Here is a 27,914-nt window from a genome sequence, read left to right as displayed (position 1 = left end):
GATCAAGAGGCAATTGTTTGATCAGAACGAAGGGATGCTGAGTGGTTTAAAGTCAGGAAAGATGTGTGTCAGGGTTGTATTCTTTCACCGTATGTCTTGGGCTGGGTTCTCTAGAGAAGCAAAACTAGTAAAGTATATATATACATACATATATGTAAATATATAGAGAGAGAAAAAGAGAGAAAGAAGGGTTTATATCAAGGAAATGGTTCATGTGGTTGTAAAGTCTGGAACATCTGACGTCCATGGGTCAAGATAGAGGCTTCTGATTCATGCAGCTGCAGGGGCTTGCAAACCCAAGATCAGCAGGTCAGAGAGCAGGGCTCCTGCTCACAGGCTGTGAAGATCAAAGAATACCAAGATCAGCAGGCAAGACTGCAAGTAAGCTGCTAGCTCAAGTCCCAAGATCTGGAGGTTAGATGAACAGAAGCCAGCTGAAGGATCCAGCATGAGCAAAAAGCCCCCAAGCCTTGCCAGAATGTCTACTTATATTTAATGCAATAAGCTTCCAAGGAAGCTCCCTTTCAACTGATTAGCTACTCACAGTAGATCCCATCATGCGGGTGATTGCATATCAGTTCTCAACAGGGAAGTGATCACAACATTATACAACTGCCAAAACACTGAGAATCATGGCCTAGCCAAGTTGACACACAATTTTAACCATCACACCATATTTATTTAATTTGTATGTTGCACAAATAATCCAAGAAGCTGGACTATGTGAAGAAGAACAGGGCATCAGGATTGGAGGAAGACTCATTAACAACCTGTGTTATGCAGATGACAAAACCTTGGTTGCTGAAAGTGAAGAGGACTTGAAGCACTTACTGATGAAGATCAAAGACTACAGCCTTCAGTATGGATTACACTTCAACACAAAGAAAACAAAAATCGTCACAACTGGATGAATAAGAAACATCATGATTAATGGAGAAAAGATTGAAGTTGTCCAGAGTTTCATTTTACTTGGATCCACAACCAACACCCATGGAAGCAGCAGTTAAGAAATCAAACAATGCATTGCATTGTCCAAATCTGCTGCAAAAGACCTCACACTTGGTAAAGTGGAGGGTCCATGAAAAAGAGGAAGACCCTCAATGAGATGGATTGACACAGTGGCTGCAACAATGGACTCAAGCATAGCAATGACAGTGGGGATGGACAGGAGCCATTTAGTGTTTTGTTCTGTTGTACGTAGGGTTGCTGTGAGTCAGACCAACGCGACAGCACCTAACAACAATGCACTCTGAGAATAACATCTTGTTTCTCTGCTGGAAACAAAGTTCCTGGAGAATTTGTTCTCAAGCCTCAAAATCCAGTCACCTTCTCGGTGAAACTGTGCTCCACTGTTCCCTCAGCTCCCTAGCATCTCACCCCAGGCCTGTATGAGCATAAGGATTCCTGGTGGCAGAGTGGTTAAAGCGGTCAGCTGTTAACTGAATGGTTGGCGGGTCAAACCCACTAGCTGCTCCTCGGAAGAAAGATGTGGGAGTCTGCTTCCATGAAGATTACAGCCTTGGAAACCCTATGGGGCAGTTGTACTCTGTTGTTTGGGATCTTTGAGTAGGAATCAACTGGACGGCAAGGGGTTGTATGAGCATTTACCATTGTCACACGCTAAGACTTAAGTGCATTTCTCCCCAGCTCTAGGGGGTGGAGCACGTCTTAGTCATTGTTAAGGGTCTTCAAGAAGAGCTCTCAGTGCATAGTCCTTCTCTTCCTGCCTGGTTTCCGGACACACTCAATGCCTTAGTTATCTAGTGTTGCGATAACAGAGATAGCACACGTGGATGGCTTTAACAAAGAGAAATTCATTTTCTCACAGCCTAGGAGGCTAGAAGTCTGAATTCAGGACACCGGCTCCAGGGGAAGGCTTTCTCCCTCTATTGGTTCTGGGGGAAGGTCCTTGTCATTGGTCTTCCCCTGGTTATGGAGCTTCTCAGTGAAGGGACCCTGGATCCAAAGGACTCTCTCTGCTTCCGGCTCATCTTGCTTAGTGGTGATGAGGTCCTTCTCTCTGCTCCATTCTCCTTTGTATCTCAAAGGAGATTGACTCAAGATACAATCTAATCCTGTAGATTGAGTCCTGCCTCATTAATATAACTGCCTCTAATTCTCCCTCATTAATATCATAGAGGTTAGGATTTACAACTCATAGGCTAATCACATCAGAACACAAAATGGTGGACAACCACACAATACTGGGAATCATGACCTAGCCAAGTTGACACACATTTTTTGGGGACACAGTCTAACCCATAACACTCAGAAATAAAACGAAAGAGAGGGAGTGGTGATCAAACTTTTTTTTTTTCAGGTGAAGTTTAAATTAAAGGACTTAGCTTTTGCTTGAGACCAAATGGTCCTGCTAAATGAATCCAGAATCAGTAGCATCACCCACCACACATAGACTTCCTAGGACTAGTAGACCTCCCCACGTGAGGAAGAACAGCCTGCCCCTAACGGAATGGCCCAGGAAGGCAGCTCTCTTCCAGGGAAAAAGTGCAGGCTGTGCTCTATAGGCCAGGGTGTTTAGGGAAAATCCCTCCTCACCCAGCCAGCCATGGAATGAGAAAGAAGTGTTTTACCTCCTAGAATTAAGTTCTCAGATGGCTTAGATCACAAAACTTCAGAAAACCAGAAGGATGGAACCTCAGGCATTAGCTATCTTGATCAGTCTGTCCATTTTACATACGGGAAAACTGAGGCCCAGGAAGAAGGAACTTGCCCAAGGTCACTTAATCCTTAACTGAAAATCCTGGTCATTTAAATCTGTAATTTATGTGACACATAATATTAATTAGGACCAGGCAGTGTTTTGTTTTGTTGTACATAGGGTTGCTATGAGTTGGAACCTGCTTGGTGGCACCTAACAACAGCATAATATTAATACATGACACAACTCTCAAGAGCAAGAAAAAGACAAATTTTGCCCCTGGCACCTTCTCCATGCTGCTGGACTTTAACAGGCCCATCCTAGAAGGATGTTTACTCGCACAGAACCCTGGGTCAGAGCCCTGTGAGGGTCTGCCCCAAGAATGCCTTTGCACAGGGCTATAATGGTGGGTTCAGAAAACCAGATCCTTGGCTAATACAATTCTCTCTGCATAGTTAAAGAGGGAGAAGTGAAATGTTGGGAGAAAATATGCATTTAATACATTTTAAAAAGCCCTGCTCATTTTTGAATCCTGGCTTTTTTTTTTTTCTGACAATTCTCGGCTGCTGTAGGGTGGCTATGAGTCAGACTTGACTCTATGGCAATGGGTTTAAAGGGTAGATTAACCCATAAATGATTCTGGAATAGAAAAGGAGCAGAGAAACTGTCCTTAACATTTCATCTTCCCTGGCATCATTTTGGAGCCCTGGAGGCACAGTGGTAAAGAGCTAAGGCTGTTAGCCAAAAGGTTGGCAGTTTGAACTCACCAGCCATTCTTTGGAAACCCTATAGGGCAGTTCTACTCTATCCTATAGGTCGCTGTGAGTCCGAATTAACTTGATGGCAATGGGTGGTTCGCCTCATTTCAGATTTTCATTTTGAATTGTGGCAAGGATGTGCCAAAGTCTTCAGGCCACAGATGAGCAAACTCGTTTTAAAATTAGGAATTTTTTCCCTTATCTTCCCTAAAACTACTAAAGAATGAAGACCTCTCACAGTGCGGATTAGAACGGAAGGCATTTCTAATTCCTCATTAAGCAGGAATACAAACAAAAATATTTCAAAGCAAGTTCTTACTTGAATTCGCTGCTAAATCCACTACATCAAGCTGCTCGTGGGGAAAAAGCACTGACGTTAACGTCATGTTTGGGAAATATCAGTTAAATGCTTTTGTAACATCATCACCATCAACTCAGGGGAAAACATCACCATTCAAACTTATTTGTCCGAGTCAGGAGCTGCTACACCAAGAAAGGAAGAAACCAGAAGCGTTTTTACGAGCTCCTTGAACCACTGGGAGCAGAGCATGTTTGTGACCGCTCTGGGGCAAACGCTGGGCGCCTTAACCACGCTCCGCCGAGGTCAGTCTCCCGCGCCCACTAGCGGAACGGTGCGGTGGCTCAGCTCCAGCTTCTGGCTGCAGAAAAGCCGGCCACTGGCAGACAGCGCCACATCCCGACGCTGTCCGCGCGCGAGCAGCCTCGGCGCCGCTTCTTGCACTCCTTCTGTATCCATCTGGAGCCCAGGGCTGGGGGACTCCAGCCGAGGCGCCAGGGTTCGAGACTACGGCATAGCGTAAGGTGGAGATCCCGCAGCCATTTGGACCTGAGCCGGGCGCACGCGTCTCTGGGACGGTCAGCAGCAGTGCAGCTTCCCCAGGGAGCCAACTTTAGGGATCAGCCTGCCGACTCCGTGCAGGTAGCCGGGTCCTGCACGCGGGTTGGGAGTGTGGCTAGGGATGTTGGGGCCGTCGGGATCCGAGTTGGTGGTGGTGATGGTGGGGTGCCCCGCGCTCCTGGTTTCTGATGCGCATGGGGTGTACTGAGAGATTGTAAAGTGATTGTTCGGGACTGAGGCTCCGAGGTCTTGACGCTCGTCGAGTTCCTGAACGTTTGAGACTGCAGGCTTGGGGAGCATCCCTGCGGGAGGTGCCTAGGCTTGGGGTTCTGGAGACCGAGGTTGGGCGTTCTGGGTAGTTACTGAGGCAGGAGGGACTGCTGGACAGGGGTCCCCAGAAGCAGTTGTTAAGGAAGTTCAGGGGATGCTGGCTGAGCGCCTTACAAACAGGAGGTTGGGAAGGAGGGGGTCAGGGGCTATGAATTCCCAGGCAAGTGGCTGATTGGGAATCTCTGGAGGAAGTAACTGGACTATTTATTAGGAGAGGTAGCTGGTTTGGGGATGCCGCAGGAAGTGGCTGGGCTGAAGGCTCCTGTGGGGAGGTAGCTAGTTTGGGAGTCCTTGGGGGAGGTGTCTGGGCTCGCAGTCCCAGTCCTGGGGGAAGGTGGCTGACTATGACCCTCCCTTCTACCTCGGTGGAAGCGGCTGAGCATCTCAAGAACAGGCGGTCCAAGAGAGGGCTCCCACTCAGTTGCAGTGGCTCAGAGGGGGTACCCCAAACAGGAATTCCTGGGGTGGCGGGAGAGCGACCTTAGGGCCAGCAGTTGTACTCTGGGGTCCAGATGATTGGAGCTTTCTGGGAAGGGGCGCTCGGCTCCGCCCGGTCGCCGACAGAGAAACCGGGCTGCCTTCTCACGCCCCCTGGTTTGTTTCAGGATCAGAGTCAGCACATCCGTCCGCGGGTCTCCGGAAGTGGAGCCCTAGGCGCCCCCAGGCACCCAAGACTGTGCGTCGAACTCCGCCCCGCCGTGCCACGCCTTAAAGGGCGCGAAGGCTAGGGGCGTATGGTGGCCACTATCATGGAGAGCGCCCTCGCAGCCAACTGGAGCGCCGAGGTGGTCAACTCGAGCTGGGCCCCGCCAGGGGCCGAGGGCAACCTCACCGCCGGGCCTCCGCGGCGCAACGAGGCCCTGGCGCGGGTGGAGGTGGCCGTGCTGTGCCTCATCCTCTTCTTGGCGCTGAGCGGCAACGCGTGCGTGCTGCTGGCGCTGCGCACCACTCGCCACAAACACTCGCGCCTCTTCTTCTTCATGAAGCACCTGAGCATTGCCGACTTGGTGGTGGCGGTGTTCCAGGTGCTGCCGCAGCTGCTGTGGGACATCACCTTCCGCTTTTACGGGCCGGACCTGCTGTGCCGCCTGGTCAAGTACCTGCAGGTGGTGGGCATGTTCGCCTCCACCTACCTGCTGCTGCTCATGTCGCTCGACCGCTGCCTGGCCATCTGCCAGCCGCTGCGCGCCCTGCGCCGCCGCGCAGACCGCCTGGCCGTGCTGGCCACGTGGCTTGGCTGCCTGGTGGCCAGCGCGCCGCAGGTGCACATCTTCTCCCTGCGCGAAGTGGCCGACGGCGTCTTCGACTGCTGGGCTGTCTTCATCCAGCCCTGGGGGCCCAAGGCCTACGTCACGTGGATCACGCTCGCTGTCTACATCGTGCCGGTCATCGTGCTCGCCGCCTGTTACGGCCTCATCAGCTTCAAGATATGGCAGAACCTTCGGCTCAAGACGGCCGCAGCGGCGGCAGCCGAGGGGCCCGAGGGCGAGGCCCCCGGCGGCGGGGGGCGCGCGGTCCTGGCGCGTGTCAGCAGTGTCAAGCTCATCTCCAAGGCCAAGATCCGCACCGTCAAGATGACCTTCATCATCGTGCTGGCCTTCATCGTGTGCTGGACGCCGTTCTTTTTCGTGCAGATGTGGAGCGTCTGGGATGCCAACGCGCCCAAGGAAGGTAGTGTGGGGCGGAAACTCGGAGGCGGGAGCGCGGCGGGGCTGGGCGGGGCGCTGGTCTTGCTGCTGCCGCACGTCTAGAGTTATACGGACCTCAGGAGAGTAAGCGGGTCTTGGAATCCTGCAGAGCTGAGTTTGAGTGGCGGCTCTATACCATCCACTGGCCAAGTGACTTTGGACAAGTAACCTCCCTGAGCTTCCAGTTTCTCTTCTGTAAAATGGCAATAATGATTTTTTTTAAAAAAGTACTAACTCTCATTAGGCAGTAGGGGAATGAAATGAGAAAGATGCAAGTAAAGTCCTTAGCGCAGTCCTTGGGCTACATATGGGGGCGTATGGTTAGTGATTCCAGTAACCCAGTGCCGACGAGTCGATTCCGACTCATAGCGACTCTGTAGGACAGAGTAGAACTGCCCCGTAGAGTTTCCAAGGTTAGTGATTAAGGACCAGGAAACTGAGGTTCAAGCGGCACGTCTTTCCCACAAGGTTAGCGATTGGTGGAGGGAAGTTTCGAACCCAGGCGTAAGCTCAAGCTCCTTCCACTTTAAGAGGCTTCCAAGTTAGGGTGTCTCTGCCTAAACTCTAGGGGTTTGGTTTGGATGGGGGGACAGCCGCAGAAGATGGGTGATTCGCCCAACCAAGCGCCGAGAAGGTGCCTGGCGGGGCGCTTTGGGGAGGTGAAGACGGATTCTTGAACCTCTGGTCCGGTGGAGGCAATGAGCCCTACAAGGTAGGGAGGTGAGTACAAGGGGCAGCAGGCAGACTGGGGGCACTCAGGACTGGGGTTGGCAGCGCTTGCACTTGGAAAGGGGGAAAGAGAAGGGAGCAGGGAACCGGACGGGGAAGTTCCGGTTGAACCTGGGAGGCAGGGTGATTTCTGGGAGGGGATTGGGGATAGTGTGTGGAGGGGACGTGCCTTCCAGGTTGGAGGACTGCGGAGGTAAGGGCTTAAAGGTGGAACTGTGCTCCTGAGCCCTGTGGCTGCCGGCCCCTTCTCCGCCCATGGGCTGAGGATGGGGCGATTGTCAGAGCTTGGCCAGTGTTGGGAGGCTGGGTGAAGATGGTAGGGTTGGGGACCAGGTGGGATGGGGCCGGGTGGGGATGGAACTCAGGGGAGCAGAGAGCACCCGGGGCTTGAGGCTGGCTGCGGGGGTGGGGGTGGGGGGGGTTGGGGGGAAGCGCCAAGCAGCTTTTCCTTCCCTCCCCCCAATTCCAGAAATTCATTTGGAAAGTGGGGGAGGAGTGGTCGGTGTTCCCAATGGTACTGGGATGATGAGGACCTCAAATGCTTATAAGGAAAGACCAAGGGGTGTGCTTCACCCTTTCTGCCCTACAGACAGCAAGAATATCCTGTTTCTGGATATGACCACTGCTGCTCCCAACAGTCTCAAATACACAACCACCCTTTTGAAGCTGAAACCAAAATCCCAGCACAAAGCTACCTTCTTTCAGTTTGATAACTTCTCTTTGCTCGCTTCCTGAAACCACAGACTTTTGGCTTTTTGGAGCCTTTTCCAGTTAGCCTAGTGTTTGCTTTTGTGGTCAGGGCACTTGCCATTCAGTATTTATTGAGTGCCTGCCCAGAGAAGTGCTGGATGAGGATTGCTGTGAGGACTCAAGAAGAAAAGCCAGGCTGGCTTCATAATGCAGTCCTAGGCCACACCTTGTGGGGGGAGGGGGTGGGGGGGATGGATTCCAGGGCCCAGGGGAGGGGAAGGCACTTGCCTCAGGTCACACAGCAAGTTTGAGTTAGAGCAGTGACTAGAGTCAAGGTTTTCTGACCCCCTTCTTATGAAGGGTACTCTGTGAGGAAGAAGGATTGGTCGAAAGCCAGCAAAGAATGTTTCTAAGTGAGGTGTCAGGCCACACCTGTCTCCTGAGAGGCCAGACCCAGGTCTTGAGAAGCTCACACACCAACTGTTGAGGAAATGAGAAGATGCTTGCTTAGGGCAGACACTGGGAGACCTGGGATCTAGTTCCTCCCTCCAGCCTCACTAGCTGTGGGACTTTAGGCGAGGAAGCCCCTTTTCTGGTTTGATCCTTAGTTACTTTTAAAATGAACACATTTCAGCATTTGGCTTATTCGTTCCATGAGCATTCCAGCTTCTCTGTGCTCTGTGCACTCCCGTCACCTTGTCACCTCTCCTGTCTGTGAGTCCCTAGTGATTTTCTCCCTCATCCCTTCCCCTGTCCCTCCTCCTGGGGCTTCCTGGTGTCCAGCCCCCTCTCCTGCCCTCCCCTTTCTCACACTTTCTCTCTTCCCTAAAGCATGAGAGTGTATGGTCAAAGCACAAGTAACACTCCCTGAATGACATTTGTTTTTTTTTTTCTACTTTTAAAAGTACACCAGACAATTCACTTTTCTATCTGAAAAACAAAACACAGAAAAGAAAATACCTTAAAAAGGGAGCTCACGAGGGCTGTGGGGACCTTGGCCTCGGGGAACACCTAGTTCAATTAGCATAATGTAGTTTATAAAGAAAATGTTCTACATTCTACTTGGTGAGTAGCATCTGGAGTCTTAAAAGCCTGTGGGTGGCCATCTAGGATATTCCACTGGTCTAACCCCTTCAGGAGCAAGGGAGAATGAAGAAAACTAGAGACACAAGGGAAAGATTAGTCTGAAGGACTAATGGGCCACATCTACCATGGCTTCCACCAGACTGAGTCCAGTACAGCTAGATGGTGCCCAGCTACAACCACTGACTACTCTGACAGCGATCACAGTAGAGGGTCCCTGACAGAGCTGGAGAAAAATGTAGAACAAAGTTCTAACTCACAAAAAAAGACCAGACTTACTGGTCTGACAGAGACTGGAGAAACCCCAAGAGCATAGTCCCCGGGCACCCTTTTAACTCAGTAATGAAGTCATTCCTGAGGTTCACCCTACAACCAAAGATTAGACAGGCCCACAAAACAAAATGAGACTAAAGGGGATTACCAGCCCAAGGGAAAGGACTAGAAGGCAGGAGGGGACAGGAAAGCTGCTAATAGGGAACCCAGGGTCCAGAAGGGACAGGGTGTGGGGTTGGTTACCAATGTCATAAAACAAAATGCATACTAACTGTGTAATGAGAAGCTAGTTGGTTCTGTAAACCTCAACTAAACGGCAGTGGGTTTTAGTGCGTTAAAGTACAATAAAATAAAATTTAACATAAAAAAAATAAGGAGCCCAGCTGAGGTGGGAGCTGTGGCCCTTGTGCACACATGGTCCCCAAGGATCTTCCCAGGCTTGAGACCTTGAGTAGAGATGAGGCCCCGCCCACGCTCTAGGGGCAAAGAATCAATCAGTGGACCTTAGGAATGTCAGACCCTAGTTCCCTTTGCTTCTTTGCTAATTCCGAGGAAAGGGTGTGTGTCACAGGCAAAACCAGGGCTCCTCTGGGTCCTGCTTGGCATTCTTTATTCGGGGGAGACCAACACGGGGATTTATGACCCTGTTGCTGTCAATAGAGGACCCCCTGTGTCCTCGAGTGTTTGCCAGGAGCTGGAGCCCCATCAGGTGTGAGAGATCTGTGAGCACAGAGGTGAGGCGTGGGGCTCTGGTCACCAGCCTGGCCAGGAGTCAGGGTGAGGGTGGCCAGAAAATACGCCCTGTGCCCACTGGGTATTAATTTGCTTAAGTGCCAGTAGTAGGCGGGGCCATCAGAAATCTGTTTGCAGTCACTTAGGAGACACACACAGTCAAGAGAAACACAGTGGGGCTACTCAAGATTCTGGTCGGGAGAGTAGAATGAATGGCCAGCTCCCCTTTCCTCTTCAGGAGAAACAGCCTTTGCAAGAGATGCAACAGCTCTAGACCAGGGCACCTTGCTCTGCTCGCCTCCTGGGGAGTCAAAATTGGAAGTTCGTGGAGCCCGCTGGTAACCAGGAGACGTTATTTAGGGAAGCCCATGGGTGGAACAGGCTCAAATGGAGGCAGGAGAAAGGCGAATGCTGGCTATCTTCCTGCCAGCAGCTTCATGATGAAAGCCTCTGGGAGGACTGGCTGCTCTGCTTCAGATGAAGGGGTGACAGACAGGTGGCAAAATCACACTGGCCTTAGCAGCAGACCCCCTGGCCCATGGCAGACCCCTAAGTCCCACCCTGTATCAGCATTCATCCACTAGTGCTCTCTTGAAACCCAAATGTTCCTTTTAACATGTCTCTCCCTTGAAACACATTCTCCCTGTATACCTTCACTCATACCAAGCCAAGCACTGTCTTTATGGATTTAGAGCTCATCTTGTTCCAAAAATAATCTGGGGGGAGGGCACAAAATTTAAGGTACCGTGACAATAAAAGAGATATGAGAAAACTGGGATGAAGTGGGAAAAAAGGAGAAGAGAATAAAAAAACCAAAACTTTTGCCATTGAATCGATTCTGACCCACGGCAACACCATGTGTTGCAGAGTAGAACTGCTCCATAGGGTTTCCTTCGTTGTAATCTTTACAGAAGAAGGTGGCCAGGCCTTTCTTCTGCAGTGCTGCTGAGTGAGTTTGAACTGCCAACCTTTAGGTAAGTAGTGGAGCACAAGGGATCTGCACCACCCAGGGACCTTAGGAAAATAATAATATTATAATAATAGTAATAATAATAGGACAAATAACGGTAATAAAGATTCTGTGGATAGGTGGGCTGCGCCTGTAGCTCTGAGGCTCGCAAGAGCCAAAGCAAAGGGGAAAACTCTCAGTTTCAGTATTTACATTGTTTAGAAGAAAAAAGAGTGAGAGAAGAAAAATCTAAGAAGCATCCTAGTGATTTCGGGAGTTTTCCCTCTATGGTGCAGTGGTTAAAGTGCTCATCTGCTAACCAAAAGGTTGGGGCTTCGAACCCACCAGCGGCTCTATGGGAGAAAGATGTGGCAGTCTGCTTCCATAAAGTTAACAACCCTGGAAACCCCATGGGAAAGTTCTACTCTGTTCTATGGGGTGGTTACGTGTCAGAATTTTTTTTCCCCCCTTCAAAGTAGCCAGGTTGCTGTTGGGGCCCTGACTTGGTGACATTGGTAAAAGGCACTGCAGAAAGAGGTTGTGGGGGTCAGATACCCCCTGGCAGGTTTGACGAGCTCTACACATATCCTTCTGAATCAACTTCCACAGCCAAAGATTGACACCAGCCCTCTCCCTTGAGCTCAATGGAATTTTCTTTGCTGCTAGTCCCAAGGGTTCTGACTGTGGGATGGTTCTGACTGTGGGATGGTTCTGACCGTGGGATGGTTCTGACCGTGGGATGTTTCTGACCCTGGTGTGGTTCTGACCCAGGGGTGTTCTGACCCGGGGTGACCGTAGGGTGGTTCTGACCCAGGAGTGATTCTGACCCGGGGGGTTCTGAGTTAGGAGGGAGGTGATAAAAGATGAAATGGGAGTTGGGTGGGGAGAGGAGGGTGTGTTTGTTTTTCCAGGGGTTGGTTGATGCTAGCTGGGTAAGGTTGGGGAAATTTGTGTCTTTGTCCCAGGTTTTCCCCTTCTGCTGTCTCCTCTGTGAAATGCCCAGTCCAGTGGGCAGGGGTAAGAAAGAGGGGGCAGGTGAGTATGTGGTGTGGGCCAAGTGTGCGGACTACCTGTCCGCAGCAGAGGGCCAAGTGTGGTTCCCATCTGTTCACTCTTCTCAGATGTCAGGAGCCTAGGGGAGAAGCTTCTGGATTAAAAAAAAAAAAAAAAAGAAGAAGAAGAAAAAAAAGCAATCTCATTTCATAGGTGAGCCACATCTGTCTTTCAGAATACGTAGTGTTCTTTTCTCTCAAGCTTGTTGATTTCCACTGGAGTAGGAAATTGCCCAGAGAGTAATAGGCTGGGAGCTCTGCTGGACAAAGACTGGGGAGGGCAGGGTCTTTCTGCCTGGCCAGGAGGGAGTCTCCCTGCAGGTCTGGCCCTGGAATCCCTGCAGTTGGAGCTGCTCCGCCCCTTCCTCCTGTGTGTCCTTGGGCAGGTTGCTTCGCCTCTCTGATACTCGGCTTCCTCCTCTGTATAATGAGACAGCAAAACCCACCTTGTGGGTTACCGTGAGGATTAAATGGTGTGGCCTGTGGAACTTAGGGACACATGATCAATGTCACTCTTCCCTTCATCCCCCTCCCTTTCTACTTTTTAAAAGTTTTGTATGCATCTTTGGGTTTGAGTTTGAGGATCTCAGCAATTACTCCTCGTAGAAGGGATGGACATTTTTCTCTGGAGAGCTTGGATGGAGGGGGATGGGGAGATAGCAGCTAGAATTACTGGAAAATAGGTGGGTGTCTGGGGAGGTTTGTTTGTGCAGGAGAAGCTTGTGATGGCCAGAGAGGTGGATCATGAGCCCTGTGATGACAGGGTCCCTGCCTGTCCTGTTCACTGGTGTGTTCTCTGTGCCCAGCACAGGGCAGGCACCCACGGGGGCTCAACCAGTGCAAGTTGAACAAATATTTGGAATATGGGAGGAGGAAAGGGCCCTAGATGGTCAGGGATAAGGATGTAGAGTTCGACCCAATAGAAATAAGGACTTTTTAAGCAGCCGTCCAACAACAGACCTGGCTGCCTGATGAAGTAGTGAGTACCCCATCACTGCGGGTAACCAAATGCCTCTCAGGGGTTTTGTATTAGAAGGAAGGTTGGAATGCACAGGAGACCCAGTTTGAAGCGCTTCCCTATCTGTAAAATGAACTTCCCAACCCCTTCTTGTTTCTGTGGAACTTGGGACCCTCTGGAGTGGCCTGCTTACTACCTGTTCATGGAAGCTGGGCCTGAGGGGTGGTGGGACCATGCACCTTGGAGAGCAGTGGGAGACAGTGGGCTGGAGGGAATTGAACAGATTGTTCATTCGTGGCCAGGAAGAACTCTGAAGCTTGGCCCTCCTCGCTGTGAATTGCAATTAGATGGACAGTTAACGACCACGCTCTTGTCTGATTAAGCGATTATGCAATTGTGAGTTCTTTTATGCTCTTGGCTAATGCTAATATTTTCCCTTTGGGCTTCTGCCCCAAGGTGACTTGACTTTTTTTTTTTTTTTTTTAAGGTTTGATTAATAGCAACTAAAAAATCTTTTGGATGGGATTTGGCTGCATATTTTTCCCCCCTTGGATGGATGTCTGAGTGGATTGGAGAAGGGGCGGGGTGCGAAGAGGGAGTTGCAGGGAGGTGAAGTAGAGGGTGTGGGAGGGTCTGGAATGGGAGTAGAGCAGGCCTCACCTTGGCTGCTTTTAGGGGCCAGAGGGGCTGAGCTGGGCCTGGAGCATGGGAGGCATTTGTCTGTGCTGTCAGTGGGGCTGGCTACCCTGTGGCCCCACCTCGTCGCACTGGCATCTGTTGGAAGCAAAGGGAGCCCACAGCCTCACTCCCAAGGAGCTGGAGCTGGGTAGGGGCTGAGCTGACTCTGCCAGAGCCTATGGAGAGGGTACAAGGAAATGGCAAGAGTCTCCATCAGAGTCCTGGTCTTGTTGCCACCTGTGCAATTTCTAATGTGTCTCTTGATGGTCTCTGGGCGTCTGTCATTCCCTTCTGAGCAGTGGGGATAATAACTCATGAGGGGCATCAGTTTTTGTGAAGTGAGCAGTGGAATTCATAGATAACAGCAGTCACCATCTGTTGAGTGCTGTGGAGCTCTGGTGGCACAGTGGTTAAGAGCTCAGCTGCTAACCAAAATGTCTGCCATTTGAATCCACCAGCCACTCCTTGGAAATCCTATGGGGGCAGTTCTACTCTGTCCTATAGAGTTGCTATGAATCGGAATTGACTCGACGGCAATGGGTTTGGTTTGATTTGGTTGAGTGCTGTGTGCTAGACCCCACGTCCAGTACCTTCTACACATCTCTGACTGTCACCCAAACACAGCAAGGTAAGGTGGCATTATCCCCATTTTACAGATAAGGAAACTGAGGCTCAGAAAGGCAAAATTTGTGCAAGGTCACTGTTAGGTATGTAGTGGAGCTGGGATTTGAACCCAGGTCATCTCAAGCCTGAGACTGGCAGATTTCACTGGCCTTCCTTCCCCAGGTCAGCATTTTTCAAAGGGTGGTCCACCACACTCCACACTGGAACTTCCTGGGGAGCATCTTAAAAAGCTGATTCCTGAGCCCAACTTCAGAATCAGCCTGTACCCTCTCTGTGGCCCCAACATCCCGACATCTGGACCCTCTTCCCCATAACATATAAGTGCACACCCAACCCAGCAGCACCTCCCTGTATATCTGACAATTCCGTCATTCCAGCTGCACCATGTCTCTCTTCCTTCTATTACCACCTTCTTGTTTAGAACAAAGTTTCTCAACCTGGGTGCTATTGTCAGTTGGGGCCAGATAATTCTTTGTTGGGGGGAATCTCCTGTGCTCTGTAGAAAGATTAGCAGCATCCCCAACCTCTATCCACTAGATACCAGCGGCATCCCCCCTTCTCCTCAGTTGTGACAACCAAAAGTGTTTTCAAACATTGCCCAGTGTCCCCTAAGGGGCAGAATCTCCCTTTTGAGAACCATTGGTTTAGACCCATTGTGTAGGCCTGCCTGAACTAATATCTGAGAGATGAACCACCCCCTCGTTACCTCTGCCTTGGATGCTGGACAACTTGCCTAATCTACTCCCACACAGGCTACATGATTTATGTCCATTACCCACTGCCGTTGAGTGAATTCCAATTTATAGCGGCTCTATAGGACAGAGTAGAACTGCCCCACAGGGCTTCCAAGGCTGTAATCTTTATGGAAGCAGACTGCCACATCTTTCTTCTCTGGAGTGGCTGATGGGTTCAAACCACCGGCCTTTCAGTCAGCAGCCAAGTACTTAACTGCTGCGCCATCAGGGCTCCTTGATGACTCACTCCTTCCCACAAATTCCTTTTGCTTTGCCACCTGTCTTAGTTTCTTAGTACTGCTATAATAGAAATACCAAAAGTGGGTGGCTTTAACAAACAGAAATTTATTTTCTCACAGTTTAGGAGGCTAGAAGTCCAAATGCTGGGCACTGGCTCTAGGGGAAAGGTCTTTCTGTTGGCTCTGGGGGAAAGTCCTTGTCTTTTTTCAGCTTCTGTTCCTTGGTTCTTTGGTGATCTTCATGTGGCATGGCATTTATCTTCCCCCATCTGTCCTTCCTCGCTTTTGTGACTAATCTGCCCCTTTCATATCTCAAAAGTGATTGGGTTTAAGATACACCCTACACTGATATGGCCACATTAATGTAACAAAGAAAACCCTATTCCCAAAGGGGGTTATGTCCACAGTATAGGGGTTAGGATTTACAACACATATTTTTTGGGGACACGATTCAACCCATAACACTACATTTACACCTCGCTAATACTGTTCCCACCACAGGAATGTCCACTCCTAATCTCTTCTGTGGAGATCCAGCCTTTGAAGGCCAAGTTTAATGCCTAGGTTGCTTTGTGACAAAACTCCAGAGAGCGCCATTAACATCACAGTCTGTGAGGGTGGAGCCCCCAGGAGTGCTGCGGTATGCACCCTGAACAGCTGGACATGGCAGTGCTGTGTGCTTACCTAATGCTCCCTTTCCTGAATACCCCCCTACCTCCCCAGCTGGGGGACTCCCTTCTTCCTCTGGACACCAATGCAGTCATTCCACAAACTGTTGTTGGCTGCCTCCCGCAAGGCTTCTGTCCCTAAGACCTCTGCTTTGACCTGTCAGCTCTCTAGTGAGGAGAGTTTGCAAGGAGCCATCCCCAGTCCCTCGCCCGCCCTCCTGTGGCCAACAGCTGGCATGTGTAAACGGGGAGTATCAGACCAAGGTTGGTCACAGGGTTCTAGGTCTTTCTCAGGCTTCTGGGAGGGACACCCCCAGTTTCTACCACAACAGAGTCAAGATCTTGTGTTCCAAGGGTTGCCAGGTGAGCACAGCAGCCCTAGGGACACATGGTGGGAAGGAGAAGTGACCAAGGCCATTTTTGCACTAAATGTAGGTAGAGAAGTGGTCCAGATGGGAGTGTTGTGAGTTAGTTTACCTGCGCTATAAAAAAAAAAAATTTATTATTTTTTTTATCGGGGCAGATTTATGACAGGTCTCCCACTCACGGCCTGTGTGAATGTGCAGGGACTGACCTGCCCTGGAGCCCAGTTTTCTGGCATTGAGAGTAGGTCTTGAGTTGTGGGGAGGGTGAAATGAGCCCATAGTCCAGTGTCTGACACTTAGTAAGTCCTCGATAAATGTTTGCCTTAAAAAAAAAGAAAGAGAGAAATTTCAACAAGGGTCAGGGCCCTGGTGTAAGTCAGTGCAGCCAAGGGATGGAAGGCATTTTGAGCACCAAACCCATTGCCACTGAGTTGTTTCAGACTCATAGCGACCCCATAGGACAGAGTAGAACTGCCCCATAGGGTTTCTGAGGCGCAGCTGGTGGATCCGAACTGCGGACCTTTTGATTAGCAGCCGAGCTCTTAACCACTGCGCCGGGGCCCCAGGAGGAGGGATTGTGGAGGTTTGGCAAAGAGGTTGCACTTTTAGTGGAGGAAGGGGGCAGCAAGTCTGACGGTGCTGGGGACGAAAGTGCTGGGAGGTGAAGAGAAGCAAATGCCTTACCTGGAGGAGAGGTGGGAAGGGCCTAGCTCTGAGGTTTTAGAAGTGCCTTGGAGGGGACCCTTACATGATGTGTGGGTGGTAGAGAAGTGTAACCAGGTGGTCTGCAGTATCGCAGCCCCAAGGTCGTAATGGTCCTGTGATCCTGAATCCTGGCTACTAAGGGGCAGCCTGGGTCAGTGCCTCCTTTGGTGCTCAGCAGGGACCTGGTGCCCTCATCCTTTTCCCAGATGTCTTCAGTGACACGGGCCTCTGCCCTCCTGGGCCCATACCTCGCATCTTAAGGGTCACCCTTGTTCGTTCTGTGTCTCTCTCCACCTGACCTTGATATCTGAGCATATACCTAATTTTCCTAGATGGAGTTGCATTTGGCTTCAGTGATATTGTTAGGGTGCTATCTCCTATTGTGGAACAGGGAAATTGTCTTTTTGCCTTTCCAACACACCAGTGGTGGTTGCTGATTTACCAGGACTTCCTGTCTGCTATTTTCATTCTTCACTTCAACTCAGTTCCTTCCTGAGCTCGTGTTTTCCAGGCATTCTGCAAATGGCCAGGGACAGAGCCACACAGGAGACACAGTCCCCGGCAGAGGAGTGTAAACATAAAGAATGATAATTTAACAGGCTGGTGCTGTAATAGAAGTTGTACTTATTTATCACGTACTGTGAGGGCCTCAAAGAGGCACCATTGATTCTGTCTCTCTGGAAAAGTCAGGAGGATTTCACAGAGGAAGCAACATTTGAAAAGGGTTTGGAAGGGTGAGTAGGAGCTGGCCATTCCAAGAAGCAAATGGATATGGAAATTCCATGTTGAGATAGTTGGATAGTAACTTTATTATCTTTCCCCTTAGTCTCCATCTGTACAATTTAAGCTGGTTGGAGGAACGTTTCTCAAACTCTAATGTGCACTTGAGTTACGTGGAGATCTTGTTAAAATGCAAATTCTGATTCAGTAGGTTTGGGTTGGGGCCCAAGAGTCTGCATTTCTGGCAAACATCCGGGTGATACCCATGCAGCTGGACCCCTGGTTACACATTGAGTAGCAAGGCTTTAATATATTACTATCTCTTTTACCAAAACCCTGTTTGCCTTTACACACGTGGCCCAAATTGGCCGCAGGGCCCTGTAGTTCCTTGCAGGGTATGAAGAGCTGGCTGCTTGTAGTAAGGCCCCAGTATCCAGAACGTGGTTTTTCCTCACATCCAGCTCAGTGGGTCCAAGATGCCCCTCACATTTGAGCAGTGACTTTTTTTTTTTATTGTTCATTGCCGTGGAGCCAGTTCCAACTCATGGCGACCCCGTGTGCAGGAGAATGAAAATGTTGCCAGGTCCTGCACCGGCCATGCTCTTGGTATGCTGGAGTCCATTGTTGTGGCCGATGTGCATTCTGAGTGCCTTCCAACCTAGGGGACTCATCTCCCAGCACTATGTGGGGCAATGTTCTGTTGTGATAGGTAGGGTTTTCACTGGCTGATTTTCAGAAGTAGATCCTCAGGCCTTTCTTGCTACTCTGTCTTAGTATGGATGCTCCACTGAAACCTGTCCACCATCGGCAGGGGTAGGTTATCCAATAGGTAAGGTAAGCACGGTAAGATCATCAGTAGTGAACAGTTTCACTACAGATTAGTAGGTAAGCACAAGTAAGATTGTGCTTACCTTGCTTACTGGGTCATCTGCCCCATCAGGGATTGAAAATTTGAAAAGAGGCTTTAAATCTGCAGGAAGGTTCTATGGGGCTGGGAGAGAGACATGTGCCAGCCATACCTAGAAGCAGAATCTCTGATGTGGTGAAAAAATGTGAAATTGTTCACTACAGATGATCTGGTAAGTGAGGTCAACGCCATGCTTACCTTGCCTATTGGATAACCCACACCAACGTGGGTAGCCCTGCTGGTATCTGAAAAGCCAGTGGCATAGCTTGCAGCGTCATAGCAACACACAAACTACCACAGTACAACAAACTGACAGACAGGTTGTGGAGTGACATGCTGGAAGCCCATTTTAAGCTCTGTAGCTCACAAATTTAGCTCTTAATCCTGACATTTTGATACATAGGGCGATCACACAACTGTGATTTTTAGAACAATCACAATATTGTGAAATTGGGATTGAATCTTTACATAAACATAAATTCCCCCGATTTTTCTTTAAGGCCTTTCTTAAACCATGGGCCCCAAGTTCCTACAAAGTCCTCATAGGAGTAAGGGATTGGAGCTAAATTCTTGATACCATTGGGAGGAGGCTTTATATGAAGCAAGGGCCTCTTATAAAAGTTGATGGGCTTGATTTAACGCAGATGAAATCAGACAAACGTCTTTGAATTGTATATGAAACACGTTCACTGCCTCAGGAACCAAACAGCCCAGAAAGGCTGTGGCCGGTGGCCAGTCAGCTGTTCTGGGCTATTTTGGGCCTTCAGTGAGCTGGGAGGGTGTGCCGGGAAATCTGAACAGGGGAGTTCTCTTGAAGTTTGAGTAAAGCCAGGCTAATAATCAGATGGAATCTCAGTTCATACTGTCCTCCTGTGGCCCTCTGCCTCCCACCCCTCCATGAATCTTGACTCTGCGTGGAAATACAGCGTTGTTTCTTGTCTCCTGGGGGCAAAATTGCCCAATGGGTGATGTTTGCTTTTGGTGAGTGGTCTTCTGTGCTCATGTCCCCTGCTTGGCACCTTGGAGCCTTTACTCAAAGGACCACCCCTCTTCTACCTGCCCCATCCCCTCCACCAACCCCGCCCCCAAATGCTGTAATTCCCCCATTTAATTTTGTGTTTGTCTTTTGCTTGTCTCTTTCCATCACAAGTTGTAAATAAATCCTCTGAGGACAGAAACTCAGAGTTCCCCTAAGTTTCTAGTGTCTGCTCAGTGCCTGGAGCAGAGTGGAAACAGAATGAAGGGAAGGATCAAAGTCTGCCTCCTCTCTTTCTCTCCTTCCCCGCCTCCTCTTGATGCCTAAGTGAGGCTGAGCAGGAGCAGAGCGGGCGGGCAGGGGTGAGGGCAGATTCACAGTGCCGACCCACAGTCACACGTGGGAGGTGTTACTTTTCTGGGGGGCTAGACTAAGTGGGAGAGACTTGATTAGAATTGGCTCTTCAAGTGAAGACCCTAAAACCCTTCTTTTGCCCAGGGTAGGAGCTGCCTTCCCTTTTGAGTTTCTTAGGTCACTGGCAAGGAGCCTTGGTGGTACAGTGGGAGGGGATTCAGAACCCAGGCATTTGTCTGTCTCCTCATTCCCTGCCTCAGAGGTAATGTAAAGGATGCCCCCAGCAATGACTCAGACGAAAGCTCTTCAGACACAGCTGGGTTAATCTTGTCAGATGCGGGTAGAGGGCATAATGGTTTTACTAGGGTGGGTGGCCTAGCAGACAAAGATGGAGTGGTTCCTTCTAATGGGAGTAAGAGAGTTGATTCTGCTGGCAAGAGTGATTCAACAGAATTTAGTGCCTCAGTGTCCCCAGCTTCTTCATTATCTGCCTATATGTCCCCACGTCAAGTTTCAGGATCCCATTTCTTCCCAGTCAGTGTCCTCACTTTAACTTCAGATACCATTCGAGGTTGGGAATTCAGTTGGCATTGTAATTCAGCCACCCTTACAATAAGACGTTAGTTTTGGTTTTTGGCAATATCAGTTCTGTAACTACAAGAAATAAGGCTTTCAGGGCACAAATGGCAACTTTTGAGTCTTTATATGGCACTTGAACTGTGACTCTGAAGCTCTGAGCTCATCTCTTTCTTTCACTACCTTGACTAGTGAAAGTAGGACCGACCAACCAGCCTCCCTATACTTCTCATTCTGACAAAATTGTAGAAAAGTATCAAATATGCAATTACCCAGAGCCTTCTTTCCCACAAATATTTGATCCTTTGGTGGTGATATTTTGTGTATTTATATTGCCACCTCATGCCATGGATTGGCACTGCATTCTTTATTACTGGAGGCAGAGTTATCGGCACCTTTAAGACTAGACAGACTTGAGAACCAATTCAGAAAACTCATCCTTATGATTTTGTTCCTCTGGAACCTCTCTTGGTACCAAATGTCTTAGGCTGGGTTCTCTAGAGGAGCAAAACCAGTGAAGCATATATATACGTAGAGAGAGAGAGAGATTTATTTCAAGGAAATGGCTCATGCAGCTGTGGAGGCTGGCATATCCCAAGTCCGTGGTTCAGATATCAGGCTGGAGGCTTCTCCTGACTCACGTGATTGCAGGGGCCAAGAAACCCCAAATCAGCAGATCAGATGGCAGGCTGCTGGCTCACATCCCAAGAACCACAGGTCAGAGAATGATAAGTCAGATGCAGGATCCAGAGAGGACCAGCTTTGCCAGAACATGTATATGTATTGGGTTCAGGCCACACCCCCAAGGAAGCTCCCCTTTCAGCCGATTGGCTGCTTACATAAGATCATAAAATGGAGGATGATTACGTACTATCTGCTAAACCACTGGGAATCATGGCGTAGCCAAGCTGACACACAACCTTAATCATCACAAAAAAAGTCCTGGATGTTCAGTTAGCTCAAACGAACAACTGTTAACAGTAACTAATTCCGCACAGGCATCGACAATTGTTTATCTAATTTCACCTTAAGGCACTCTGGAACTGAACACTTCTGACACTTTTTTCAATCATCTTTTTTTTTTTTTTTTTATTAACTTTTATTAAGCTTCAAGTGAACGTTTACAAATCCAATCAGTCTGTCACATATAAGTTTACACACATCTCACTCCCTACTCCCACTTGCTCTCCCCTTCTTGAGTCAGCCCTTTCAGTCTCTCCTTTCGTGACAATTTTGCCGGCTTCTCTCTCTCTCTATCCTCCCATCCCCCCTCCAGACAAGAGTTGCCAACACACTCTCAAGTGTCCACCTGATATAATTAGCTCACTCTTCATCAGCGTCTCTCTCCCACCCGCTGACCAGTCCCTTTCATGTCTGATGAGTTGTCTTCGGGGATGGTTCCTGTCCTGTGCCAACAAAAGGTCTGGGGACCATGGCGGCCGGGATTCCTCTAGTCTCAGTCAGACCATTAAGTTTGGTCTTTTTATGAGAATTTGGGGTCTGTATCCCACTGATCTCCTCCTCCCTCAGGGGTCCTCTGCTGTGCTCCCTGTCAGGGCAGTCATCGATTGTGGCTGGGCACCAACTAGTTCTTCTGGTCTCAGGATGATGTAGGTCTCTGGTTCATGTGGCCCTTTCTGTCTCTTGGGCTCTTAGTTGTCGTGTGGCCTTGGTGTTCTTCATTTTCCTTTGCTCCAGGTGGGTTGAGACCAATTGATGCATCTTAGATGGCCGCTTGTTAGCATTTAAGACCCCAGACGCCACATTTCAGAGTGGGATGCAGAATGATTTCATAATAGAATTATTTTGCCAATTGACTTAGAAGTCCCCGCAAACCATGTTCCCCAGACCCCCGCGCTTGCTCCGCTGACCTTTGAAGCATTCATTTTATCCCGGAAACTTCTTTGCTTTTGGTCCAGTCCAATTGAGCTGACCTTCCATGTATTGAGTGTTGTCTTTCCCTTCACCTAAAGCATTTCTTATCTACTGATTAATCAATAAAAAACCCTCTCCCACCCGCCCTCCCTCCCCCCCTCGTAACCACAAAAGTATGTGTTCTTCTCAGGTTTACTATTACTCAAGATCTTATAATAGTGGTCTTATACAATATCTGTCCTTTTGCCTCTGACTAATTTCGCTCAGTATAATGCCTTCCAGGTTCCTCCATGTTATGAAATGTTTCAGAGATTCGTCACTGTTCTTTATCGATGCATAGTATTCCATTGTGTCAATCATCTTTGTCTTCTTGCTTTGCACTGAATTGTATTCATCCACATGGCAGGGCTTCACGTGCCTCTCTAAGTTCCCTGCGTGGTCTGTATCCATATCTGTGTTGCTAATTTTACATATGCTTTTATTTATAACCTTTTCATACATGAAAAATTCTTGATATGAATTCAAAGACTCAAGGAATAAGAAGTAATATTAACATTATTGTTGTTAGGTGCTGTCGAGTCGGCTCTGACTCATAGCTACCCTATGTATGACAGCACAAAACACTGCCCAGTCCTGCGCCATCCTCACAATTGTTGTTATGCACGAGCCCGTTGTTGAAGCCAATATGTCAATCCATCTTGTTGAGAATCTTCTTCTTCTTTGTTGGCCTACTACTTTACCAAGCATGATGTCTTTCTCCAGGGATTGATCCCAACTGATAACATGTTCAAAGTATGTGAGACGTACTGTTGCCATCCTTGCTTCTAAGGAGCATTCTGGTTGTACTAGATTTGTTCATTCTTTTGGCAGTCCGTGGTATATTCAATATTCTTCCCCAACACCACAATTCAAAGCTGTCAGTTCCTTTTTGGTCTATCTTATTCATCATACAGCTTTTGCATTCATATGAAGTGATTGAAAACACCATGGCGTGGGTCAGGTGCACCTTAGTCCTCAAGGTGACATCTTTGCTTTTCAACACTTTAAAAGAGGTCTTTTGCAGCAGATTTGCCCAGTGCAATGCGTCTTTTGATTTCTTGACTGCTGCTTCCATCGGTGTTGATTATGGATCCAAGTAAAATGAAATCCTTGACAACTTCAATCATTTCTACATTTACCATGATGTTGCTTATAGGTCCAATTGTGAGGCTCTTTGTTTTCTTTGTATTGAGGTGTAATCCACACTGAAGGCTGTGGTCTTTGATCTTCATCAGTAAGTGCTTCAAGTTCTCTTCACTTCCATCAAGCGAGGTTGTGTCATCTGCATAACACAGGTTGTTAGTGAGTCTTCCTCCAATCCTGATGCCCCTTTCTCCTTCATATAGCCCAGCTACTGCTGTTATTTGTTTCACATACAGATTGAATAAATATGTGAAAGGATACAACCCTGACGCACACCTTTCCTGAATTTAAACCACTCAGTATCCACTCGTTCTGTTTGAACGACTGCTTCTTAATCTATGTACAGGCTCCTCATGAGCACAATTAAGTGTTCTGGAATTCCTGTTCTTCACAATGTTATCTGTAATTTGTTATGATCCACACAGTCGAATGACTTTGCATACTTGATGAAACATGGTAAACATCTTTCTGGTATTCTCTGCTTTCAGCCAGGATGGATCTGACATCAGCTGTGATATCCCTGGTTTCATGTCCTCTTCTGAATCCGGCTTGAATTTTTGGCAGTTCCCTGTCGATATATGGCTACAGCCACTTTTGAATGATCTTCAGCAAAATTTTACTTGCATGTGATATTAATGATATTGTTCAATAACTTTCACATTCGGTTGCATCACCTTTCTTGGGAATAGGCATAAATATGGTTCTCTTCCAGTCGGTTGGCCAGGTAACTGTCTTCCAAATTTCTTGGCATAGCATCTCTTTGTTGAAACATCTTGATTGGTAGTCTGTCAATTCCAGGAGCCTTGTTTTTTGCCAGTGTCTTCAGTGCAGCTTGGACTTCTTCCTTCAGTACCATGGGTTCCTGATCATATGCTACCTCCTGAAATGGTTGAACGTTGACCAATTCTTTTTGGTATAGTGACTCTGTGTATCCTTTCATTTTCTTTTGATGCTCCTTGCTTTGTTTTATACTTTCCCCATAGAATCCTTCAATATTGCAACTCGAGGCTTGATTTTTTTCTTCAGTTCTTTCAGCTTGAGAATCACCAACTCCACTTTGAGGAGGCAGCTTTTCCCCAGTCATATTTTGAGTGCCTTCCCACCTGAGGGGGTCATCTTCTGGCACTGTATCAGACAGTGTTCTGCTGCTATTCATAAGGTTTTCATTGGCTAATTCTTTTCAGAAGTAGAAAGCTGGGCCCTTCTTCCTGGTCTGTCTTAGTCTGAAAGCTTAGCTGAAGCCTGTCTGCCATGGGTGACCCTGCCGGTATTTGAATACCAGTGGCATAGCTTCCAGCATCACAGCGACATGCAAGCCCCACAGTATGACAATCTGAAAGACATGTGGGGGATATTAACATTAGGGCATTTTTTTATAGTCACTGTATTACATTGGAAACTCTGGTGGCGTAGAGGTTAAGTGCTACAGCTGCTAAGCAAAGGGTCGGCAGTTCGAATCCGCCAGGCGCTCCTTGGAAACTCTATGGGGCAGTTCTACTCTGTCCTATAGGGTCGCTATGAGTTGGAATCAGCTCAACAGCACTGGGTTTGGTTTTTTTGGTTTGGAGACCTGGTGCTCTAGTGGTTAAGAGCTCAGCTGCTAACTAAAAGGCCGGCAGTTCAAATCCACCAGCCGTACCTTGGAAACCCTATGGGACAGTTCTACTCTGTCCTATAGTGTCGCTTTCAGTCAGAACCGACTTGGCGGCACCTAACAACAACAACGTATTACATGACAGTAAAAACAAGCTTTAGACTTTGATAACATAAAGAGAATAGAATGCATAAATACATTTGTAGAAATGAATTAGAGCTGGTATGTATTAAAATGCTTCTAGCCATGTATCAGAAGCCCTGGTGGCACGATGGTTAAAGTGCTTGGCTGCTAACTGGAAGGTCGAACCTACCACCCACTCTGAGGGAGAAAACCGTGGCAGTCTGCTTCTGTGAAACCTTGGAAACCTTATGGGGCAGCTCTACCCTGTCCTATAGGGTTGCTATGAGTTGGTATCAACTTGATGGCAGTGAGTTTGTTTTTTTGCTTTTAGTCATTTATTGTCAGTATATTAGAAAAATCGGAATAACTTTGTTTTCATGTTCACAGTGTTTGCTGATTTCTTCCATTCGAGGCTCTACTTTACAACATTCTCATACATGTATGCAGCAGCTTTGGAAGGAAAATCTCACTTCATAGTAATGCCATCAAGTTGTTTTCAGTGAAATAATGGCATATCGCAATTGAAACATTAATTTTCTTCCTGCTAGTTGCTGATGTTTGGTAACATTTCGATTTGTGAGATAAATATAAGATTTAAGCATGTAAGTATAGAAAATGTGTGTTAGTACATTTACATCAAGATTGAACACAAAAATGGAATCATCAAAAAATTATACACTATTTTCTATTTCTTAAATTTAAATACGACACTTAAAAATGTGAGTTATGTACTTTTAAAATGTTTACAGTCACTTGGCAAATTTCTGTTCACATGAAACTCTGTTCAGAACTTGATGCAGTATAACTAGCTCTTTCCGATTTCTAACTACGAGTGTTCTGTACCGCCAAACATTCCTCACATCTTTGGCAGGCACAGCTCATGTTACTGTGAGAGGTCAAGTACAGAGCGGAAATAGCAAACCCTGACTGCCCTGTGAATCGTCTCGTGTAACAGCAGTCATCACCTATAACTGCGGCTGTACAGAGTTGCTGGCCGAAGCAATGAACTGTGCCCTTACCATGTGCCAGAGAAGCATTCAGCATACATGGACCCCAGATGCAAATCAAACAAGTGATCCAATGGTGTTGCTTACAACTTAAGATTTATCATTGAACTGAAAATAGTGTAGTGAAAAAAATAGCATTTTTTTATTTTGGTTTGGGTTCAGAAAAACACTTTTTTCGATTCAGGTTTGTTTCACTCCAGTGAAAATTTCGTTTTTTTTTTAGTTTCGGCTTTTGGTTCTGTTCTGGTTCGAAGCCCTGTTTTCTCTGCACTGACTTCATCATTGCTCCACTTTTGTGGTGGGGATTTAGGGAGGGGTAAGCTACCTCTCAGACCTTGAGGACTACCAGAAGAAAATGTGATCATATGAGTAACAAGAAGCAGTCCCTTCTGCTTCCCTTCGGTTTCTCCTTCTGGCTTGACAGTTTCCTGTATACACGTAGGGGTCCCTGAATGGTGCAAACAGTTGACCTGCTCGGCTGCTGTGATGGTTAAGATTGTGTGAGTACTCTTTATTTACTGGTTTTTCTTCTCTAGAGAATCCACCCTAAGACATTTGGTACAGAGTGTGGTCCTAAAGAAACAAAATTGTAAGGATAAGTTTTCTAAACTGGTTCTCAAGTGTGGTTAGTCTTAAGGATGTTAATTATTCTCCTTTCAGCAGTAAAGAGGGCACTGCTAATCCATGGCATAAGGTAGTGATACAAATACTCAAAATATCACCACCAATAGGTCAGGTATCAGCGAAAGGCGAGGCTCTGCGTGAACACATGTGTGATATCATTCTACAGTTTTGACATAATGAGAAGTATAAGGAAGCTGATTGGTTAGTCCTACTTTTGCTAGACAAACTGATGAAAGAAAGAGATGCACTCAGGGCTTCCGAGTCAAAGCTCAAGTGCCTCATAAATGACCTCAAAGTCTCCACTTGTGATTTGAAAGAAAGCCTTGTTTCTTGTAGTAACAGAGCTGATATTGTCAAAAACCAAACCCAGAGTCTTATTTTAAGAGCAGCTGAATTATAATACTAATTGAATTCCCAACATCAAATGGTATGTGAAATTAAGGTGAGGGCATTGTTCGGGAAGAAATGGGATCCTGAAATTTGGGGTGGTGACTATGGGCAGATAATCAGGAAGCTGGAGACACTGAGTCCCCAATATGGCACCATCCCTCAAGGTGATCAGCCAGCAACCTGGTGGCAAGTTGATTACATTGGATGACTTCCATCATGGAAAGGGCAGCATTCTGTCCTTACTGGAATAGACACTTACTCTGGGTATGGATTTGTCTTGCCTATAAGCAGTGCTTCTGCCAAAACTACCATCCTTGGACTTACAGAATGCCTTATCCACAATTGTGGTATCCCACACAGCATTGTTTCAGATCGAGGGACTCACTTCACAGCAAATGAAGTGTGGCAGTAGGCTCATGCTCATGGAATTCCCTGGTCTTACCACGTTCCCCATCATCCTGAAGCAGCTGGCTTGACAGAATGATGAAATGGCCTCCTAAAGACACAATTACGGCACCAGCTAGGTGGCAATACCTTGCAGCGTTGGAACAGTGTTCTCCAGGAGGCTGTATATGCTCTAAACCAGCGTCCATTATATGGGTGCTGTTTCTCCCATAGCTACGATTCATGAGTTCAGGAATCAAGGGATGGAAACGGGAGTGGCATCACTCACAGTTACCCCTAGTGATCCACTCACAAGATTTTTGCTTCCTGTCCCCATGACCTTATGCTCTGCAGGTCTAGAGATCTTAGTTTCAAAGGAAAGAATGGAGATACATCACTGATTCCATTGAACTGGAAGCTAAGAATGCC

At 47.9% G+C, this 27,914-nt stretch overlaps 1 protein-coding gene across 1 annotated transcript in view; it reads left to right on the top strand.

Moving 5' to 3' along the window:
* Positions 1-4,188: 4,188 nt before the first annotated feature.
* The window catches only part of OXTR (oxytocin receptor), a 33,444-nt gene continuing 9,718 nt past the window's right edge, over positions 4,189-27,914 (top strand). The window contains exons 1-2 of the mRNA XM_049863215.1: positions 4,189-4,357; positions 5,212-6,277. Coding sequence (XP_049719172.1) covers positions 5,341-6,277 — 937 coding nt within the window. The 5' untranslated portion in view covers positions 4,189-4,357; positions 5,212-5,340. The remainder of the gene's footprint in view (positions 4,358-5,211; positions 6,278-27,914) is intronic.

Source organism: Elephas maximus, chromosome 20 (genome assembly GCF_024166365.1).
Source record: "Elephas maximus indicus isolate mEleMax1 chromosome 20, mEleMax1 primary haplotype, whole genome shotgun sequence".
Taxonomy (NCBI): Eukaryota; Metazoa; Chordata; class Mammalia; order Proboscidea; family Elephantidae; genus Elephas; species Elephas maximus.
The sequence above is the reverse complement of the archived record's forward strand: the minus strand, read 5'-3'. Positions and strand labels throughout refer to the sequence as shown.